Consider the following 7,823-nt stretch of genomic DNA (forward strand, 5'->3'; position numbering starts at 1 on the left):
ATAGGCCAAAACATTGCACTTTGTATCCAGACAGTAATCTGACCAGACAGGTTATTCACGATAGGAGATGTCATTGCTATTTATCAAATTCTCAAGAGAGCCGCTTTAGATGTCGATAGGCGGGTTGATGAAGCTACAGAAGAATGCGATTGAGATATGCATGTATATACATACACAATTACGTATTCAGTTGTTATGTAACAAAAGTATTTCATATGAAAATATGTATTCCATTACCCCCCTCTTGTTTTCTTTTTCTAAAGTGTTATTATCTGACTGTTCACTGCAGAAGAAGCTCTTATGAAGCTCAGTCTCCGAGCGTCTCAATCCAGAGCTGAAAAAGGTCCGTGCGATTTCATGATCAACGTTTTCCCTTCATAAATAAATATGTATTTGCATAGTCATGCATATAATTGATTTTCGGCAACACGTTATAATAACATTCATTACTAATAACAAACGCTGTATAATGCATAATATTACACAACAGAATCACCCAAACAGAGACGGGTCGATTTTTTTTACATTGTATAATTTCAGACATTAAATGATAAGAGCGCGCGCATGAAGGATTCTGTTCCAACGCTTCCATCACATGCACCAACACAGCAAAGAGAACAATTCAGTCATACGAACTACGCAAAGACCACGACACAGATGCTACAATCTTTTTTTTTTTTTTTTTTTTACATTTATTTTATGAATCGAAAACACGGTGTTGAGGTGAGCTCACGTTTCACAGTCATGATGAACTCATAGATATCATAATAATGAGTGCCCGCAGTCGATGTCCTTTTATAACCCTTATAAAACATGAACATTACATTGAGAGATTCACATGGTTGTAGACACTGAGAAAGAGATGAAGGAACAAGAACGAAAAGAAATAGCAAAGAAAAGCCAGAATGCTTCCACAATGCCTTGATGAAGCATAAATGATTTTCGGCAACACGTTATAATAACATTCATTACTAATAACAAACGTTGTATAATGCATAATATTACACAACAGAATCACCCAAACAAAACAGAAACGGGTCGATTTTTTTACATTGTATAATTTCAGACATTAAATGATAAGAGCGCGCGCATGAAGGATTCTGTTCCAACGCTTCCATCACATGCACCAACACAGCAAAGAGAACAATTCAGTCATACGAACTACGCAAAGACCACGACACAGATGCTACAATCTTTTTTTTTTTTTTTTTTTTACATTTATTTTATGAATCGAAAACACGGTGTTGAGGTGAGCTCACGTTTCACAGTCATGATGAACTCATAGATATCATAATAATGAGTGCCCGCAGTCGATGTCCTTTTATAACCCTTATAAAACATGAACATTACATTGAGAGATTCACATGGTTGTAGACACTGAGAAAGAGATGAAGGAACAAGAACGAAAAGAAATAGCAAAGAAAAGCCAGAATGCTTCCACAATGCCTTGATGAAGCATAAAACAACCAAAACCAATTTTGTCGGCATTAACATAGGTATTTTACAGGTGCCCGTACCATATCAATATTAGTGTGTTACCTGAATTAGATTTTTACACCGAGAATAAAAGCCTGATGTGTGCTAATATGAAGTGTGCATCTGACGGAGACTCTGCGCTGAATCATTTCCTGATATCGGATTATATTCACAATACACTCATTAATAAGCAAAGGACCGATCATCGTTTCGTTTAATGCTCATTTATTTTGTTTCAGAACTCAAAGAGCATAAACTGAAATCGTGTTTAACACTGGAGTTTGCATGTTTGGCAACAAAAGTGATTTCTGTAATATTTCACAAATATCCACAGAGAAACTTTGTTTCAGATAAAACGAGGCCAGCCTCTTTATTTTCATGAATTACTAATAACGCATTAAAGCAGAAATGTTCGCGTTGTTGTCACACAAACAGCCGAACAATGGTCCCAGCTGCTTTATATCATCAGCTTCAGCTTCTTGTCTTCTGCAAAAGTTCAACTCTTTTTTTTTTCTCGCAGTTCAACATTTTGTGGAGTTGTCCCACCATCCGCGAAAATATCCACGTGAGGTTTGTCCACTTCACAGTTTGTGTTCTCATAAATAGCCTCTCCTTTGTCTCGCGCGTGTCCTTCATGAGGAAACATAAATAATGCGCTTCTCTGTCGCGTGCGGTGCTCAGTGTCGTCACAGCCCCAGCGCCGCCGCGTGCTTTTTCGCCTTCAGTCTCAGATCCGCGATGCTTGAGTTTTTGTTGGTGCTTTTTGCCGCGGCTGCCGCAGCGACCACCGACGCGGATTCCGCCGCGAGCGTCGCCAGGGGCAAACCGAACGGCGGGCCTGGAAACATCATGTAGGGCGCGTGCGCCGCCAGGTGTGAGTGCAGGTGATGGTGCGCGTGGGCCACGGCGCTGTCCAGCTGCAGCTGCGCCTGCACCTGAAAGGAGAAGGGCGGCACGTTGCAATGACTATCCTATGGACGCACGGGTGGGAAGAGAGGGGGAGAAACACATTAACTTAAGAGAGACTATGCAGAGCTGTTACTGGGCACTGGATCAATTGCATTTATCATCATAGCTAAAAATAATAATAATAATAATGCATTCGGACACCTGCATTCCGGTGTGGAATGAGCACGAAAAATTCACAAATCTCAACTCGTCTATGCAATAGCCTAGCAGTTATATTCTTCGTCAAAATGTATCACTTATGTCATTGCAAGAACAAAAGGAGGGAAATCTGAGTGTGGATTCATAGAAATGGAAATAGGACGCCTCTGCATTGTAACTTGCCTGCTGGAATGGCATGCGCAGAGCTCCCACGTTGACATATGGAGCGACACGACACGCTTCGAACTGGCTCGCCGCTCCGATGAGAACTCCTGCAAAATGTTGACATTGACTTGTTATCTACATGTCTTCAAAAACGAATTGCTATCATATTTCACAACGAAAAATGCACAAATCTCAACTCATCTATGCATATTCTTCGTCAAGATCTCCACGTTACGGTGACATTGCAATAACAAAAAGGAGGGGAATCTGAGTGTGTGGATTCATAGAAATAGAAATAGGACGCCTCTGCATTGGGCTTCTCAGTGTAACTTGCCTGCTGGAATGGCATGCGCAGAGCTCCCACGTTGACATATGGAGCGACACGACACGCTTCGAACTGGCTCGCCGCTCCGATGAGAACTCCTGCAAAATGTTGACATTGACTTGTTATCTACATGTCTTCAAAAACGAATTGCTATCATATTTCACAGTAAATACAAATACACAGATCAAATGAACTTGGCTACACCGTAGTGCAACGTATAAACGATTTGTATTCTGTATGTTGCAACTGTCCCGTCTAAATCCCATCATCTAACAACAAACACAATATATAAGGTTTTAATAAAACAGCAAGCCGGAATAAATAAACGAATTACACAATAGCAATTGCTAATTTATTGAGTGCAATCTAAGCATACAAATGCACGTGAAGCGTTTGAATCCAACGCACCTTTGTGCAGCTGGTTTTCCTGCTTTCTGCATTTGGCCCGTCGGTTCTGAAACCAAACCTGAAAACACAAGACACTGATTGACAGCTGTTGGTGAGTCAATGTGTAAATCCTCCCAAAACGACAACAGTCTCAGCAAAACTGCGTGGCTGTCCCTGGGGACCTCTAAAATATTCATAATGCGTAACCGCGCATTTGAATTATTATATCTCTACACGAGCGGCGGATTGACGTAAGAAGCGGCCAGCTATAACCACAAAACAAACAGATTTATTCAAATGTTAAACAGTCTTAAACTCGTGCATCTGAAAAAAGTGCCATAATATATATATCGTCTTTCTCTAATGGTTTAATCCGAGTCCCAGAACAAGCAAAGCGACCCTCTGATAGCAAAAACCCAGCATGGGACTATATATATGCAGGCTAAAATGAAGACATGAATTGCTTACATCAGAAAGAAAGTCTGTGTTACACAGCCTATTTGAGAATTAGAGATTAGGAAATGATTGTGTCTCGTGCATCTGTTTTGAATCGCGCACAGTTCCAGTGCACTGTTTATTCGTTTTGATCGACACTGCATTTGCATGATATTTCTGCTGTAAGTGAAAGTGGAAATAGGCTATATGATAATAATCCCGATACGTTATGACTTCATCCGTTTAAATGGCAGTGCTATTCTTTGAGCCAGCGGTGTGGCCTTGTCTGTGAATGCTGAATATGAAAAGAGCATCAGATCTTTATTTGGGTAAAAATGATGATGATAATTTATGTAAATCCGCAGGCCTTGCTTGGGACAATGCCCTTTGGTAAGATCCCAAAGAGAGACCATGGTTTAACTTTTTTCCAGGGAGGTCTTTTGAGCCCATTTTTAAAAGGACCAATGTATTCAAAGAGTGAATTTTATATGACCCACCCAAGGAATGAATAGATACAAGTGAATGAAATAAGAGCTTGTTCTTCTTCTTCTGATCAATCACACCAGAGCCAATGTCTATGTTGAATGTCATTATTCGGCTCAGTCGCTCGTCTCTTGTTACACATATATCGAGCCTTATTATGTTTCTGTGCAGATGGTCTTCCCCATCCTAAAAAGCACACTACAGATGTTGCCTGGAGGCCAATGCGCACAAATCAGGGAATCATTTGTGTTCGTTGTTTTGTTCATTATAGCTCAGCGGCGTTGATTTAAGCGGCTTAATATCACTTTTTTTGACACCGTTCAACACATAAGCTGATCTCTAATTTTATTTACCACGCTGAGGTAGGCTATGCATGTAAATATGCACATGTAACACTAATAATAACGACGTTATTCTGTGCTGGAAACTTTGTGTTTAGGCTATCTACAAGGAGTGCCCACGCTGTAAAAAATAAGTGTAATTTTTAACTGTAAAATTTTGTCGGAAAAAAAGCTGTTAATAGGTTAACAGTAAGCTCCCGTACTATATACAGGGGGAAACTGTAAAATATCTAGCCAGACATTTCATGTAATTTTACAGTAAAATGCTTTTAATTTTACAGTTTTTAGAAGTAAAACTAACAAATCAATGTATAATTTACAGTCAAAAACTGTAAACTGATATTCCCAGAATTCCCTGCATGACACTCCACATTTCAAAGTATTTTGTTTAAATAATCATGTTTTTTTTAATAGTTTTTGTTATTAGTTATGTATATTTGGGCTTTATGTTACATCTTCTGTTGTTTAATGAAAGTTGAATGCATTATTTAAGTATCATGGGTGTTACCACGATGGTGTTTTGTGTTTGCATGAATGACTCTGTGCACCTTCTATATATTAATTAGTTTATACTTCTGCTTGTGGCGAAGCTGCTTGTGATGAGCTTTGATTCTTCACGTGGCTTTCTCTTTTACCACCCGCATTATTATGATGGTTGTCAGTATGTTAAAGGTACAAAACAGATTTTAATAGCAGTGTGCATTGTTGAATTTACTGGTTTACATTCTAATCTTCTTATTTGTAAATTACAGTTTTATACGTTTTTGGCCATAAAAGCGTTTACAGTTTTTCTGAATTTTGGCAACCACAGCTGCCAAAATTATTTTGTAAAAACTACAGATTTTTTTCTTTTACAGTGCATGCACAATTTGTATAGGCCTACCTACATTGGCCTACTCTTGATTTGATTTCAAATGCATTTACATTTTTAATCTCTCATTACTTAGAAATTATTTCGGAGACTCTACATTGCTAATGTTACTGTGCCAATAATTTAATGAACTTATTAGCAGGCTACGCGTTCATGTTGCACGTAGCAGGATGTAGGCCTATGTAATTACATAATAATGACACGTTAATTATATATACAATCGCCTATATATAGCAACAATAATTACTGTGGACTTAATATGTAATTGCATACAGCCTCTAACGTTCAACATAAGCTAGCATTAATCGAAAGTGTTTCTCCTCTCGCAAGGGAAACCATAATGCACACAGCATCCAGCACACATGCATGCCTGACCTGTACCCTGGCCTCCGACAGCCCGAGTCTCTGGCTCAGCTCCTCTCTCATGAATGCGTCTGGATAGTGCGTTTCATCGAACAGTCTCTCCAGCTCATTCAGCTGCTCAAGGGTAAAGTTAGTCCGACTCCTTCTCTGCTTGATTTTAGTCTGTGTCTCATCCTCCAGCGGCTTACAATCCTCTTTGCGTTCTTTCATATCTGTGTTACCTGAAAACGGAGCAGAAATCAGGAATGAACGCTTCGTCCAGTGATGAGAAAGAGGGCAGTGTGTGCCCACTGATGTCGGTCACGGATGTTTTGTCCTACACAGAGCTCTTTAATTATTTACACACTATACATATGCATGGAGAGTCTCTCTGAGCCGGATGCTTATGACAGGAATATGATCCTATTGCACGTGAAATTAACAGCCTGGCAAATCGGCTGGATGTTACGAAAATGAAACCAATAAAGACAACAATGAACGAATCTGAATGAAAACCCCTGCTGTCAAAATAACAATTAATCTGCATTAGAAACAATGTGCTCACAATTAGATGTTTAGAAAAATAATAGATAAATCCAATCGAAATGATCCGCATGTTAACATTATTATTATTTGTATTATTATGATTGTTCTCGTGATAGGGTATTATTTTAAATCTCATATAGCTAACTGAAATATAGGCCTTCAGCGTGTCTCGTGCATAAAATGCGTGTGGATTTATAACCCACTGGCACATTCTTTGTTTGTTTGTCTTCTACATGATTTTTTTCTGTTTAGCAAAAGCCTATAAAAGCCTTAATATATAGCCTAACATACGGGTAGCCTACATATTTTATTTTATGAGTCTGTTATCTCATGCATAATCTTTAAATCTTGCAAACGTCTTAACCTCTGGCTTCGAAGTTTCAAAACTAACATAAAAAAAAAACATATATTGAAACTACTATCCAACAAAATTACAGCCGCAATGTTACAGCGCTCGATTTGATCACTTGTTAACTTTTGATTGATTCTGTAGGTTTGTTGTCAGGATGCTTCAGTCATATTATGACAGTGATGACTGTCAAATTATTATATGATTATCACGTTTCGTGTAGCCTGAACGAAATGAATGTGACTTTCAAATAAAATAGAAAATATCGAAATCGAAGAAGTTCTAAAACTTACAGTAGCCTATAGAAAGTAAATAAGTAGGCCTTTGAAGAAGAAATAGCATTTTGAAACATGTCCCGCAGGATAAGCGCTAGAGAAACGAAGGAAACACTCACCGTCTGTGAGTTTGGGGCTGATGGAGTCTCTGGTTCTCTCCGACGCGAGCATGTCCGCTTCTCTGGCCGGCGATGAGCGCACGCCGCCCCGCGTGATGCTGCTCAGCTCCTCGCGAACCGGTTCCACCGACAGACTCTCCCTGTTCCTCGCCGACCCGGTCTCCAGCACCTCCCGGTACGTGATCACCTCCTTCTTTTCCTTCACCTTCTGATCAAAAGATTTAGAGACAAACGCGGTAAGTTCTTCCATCACTGCGCTCAAGAAGAAGAAGAAAAAATCAATCTTCTCTTTAGATCCCCAGCAGTCTACCATAAGACATCAACAGCGTGCTCGTTCTATCGGCCTGAACGCGAGCTGATGTGACGAGATCTTTGACAATTCCTCTTGTTGCGGAGTGTGCGCACTTGCTGCCGATCCACTACTGAAGTCACACTATTTATACTTGGCGAAGCGTCTGCCCCTTGATCCGCGCGCGTTACCACGAGCCCCCTTCCCATAGAGGCGGGCTGGGCTGGGATGGGATGGGGTGGGATGGGGGAACCTAATCTGTCCTTCAGATCCACATCACCCTTCCGTGCTCGCTATTGGCCAGGATTGACAA

The 7,823-nt window shown here is 40.0% G+C and overlaps 1 protein-coding gene across 1 annotated transcript; it reads right to left on the reverse strand.

Moving 5' to 3' along the window:
• Positions 1 to 1,430: 1,430 nt before the first annotated feature.
• Positions 1,431 to 7,605, reverse strand: LOC107598669 (short stature homeobox protein 2-like). Its single transcript, XM_016290061.1, has 5 exons — positions 7,222 to 7,605; positions 5,966 to 6,174; positions 3,482 to 3,539; positions 3,083 to 3,171; positions 1,431 to 2,447 (listed from the first exon to the last, which is right to left on the reverse strand). Exons 1-5 carry the CDS (start codon positions 7,532 to 7,534, stop codon positions 2,163 to 2,165), a joined length of 954 nt encoding a protein of 317 aa, XP_016145547.1. The 5' UTR covers positions 7,535 to 7,605; the 3' UTR covers positions 1,431 to 2,162.
• Positions 7,606 to 7,823: the final 218 nt, after the last annotated feature.

The sequence above is a fragment of the Sinocyclocheilus grahami genome, unplaced genomic scaffold, assembly GCF_001515645.1.
Source record: "Sinocyclocheilus grahami isolate Dianchi unplaced genomic scaffold, SAMN03320097.WGS_v1.1 scaffold253.1, whole genome shotgun sequence".
Classification (NCBI taxonomy): Eukaryota; Metazoa; Chordata; class Actinopteri; order Cypriniformes; family Cyprinidae; genus Sinocyclocheilus; species Sinocyclocheilus grahami.

Coding starts and splice junctions, on each gene's coding strand:
- LOC107598669 (XM_016290061.1), bottom strand. CDS start 7,534: ATGGTAGACTGCTGGGGATCTAAAGAGAAGATTGATTTTTTCTTCTTC. Junction 6,175..7,221: donor CAGCCCCAAACTCACAGACG/GTGAGTGTTTCC, acceptor CTCCGTTTTCAG/GTAACACAGATATGAAAGAA. Junction 3,172..3,481: donor GGAAAACCAGCTGCACAAAG/GTGCGTTGGATT, acceptor AACATTTTGCAG/GAGTTCTCATCGGAGCGGCG.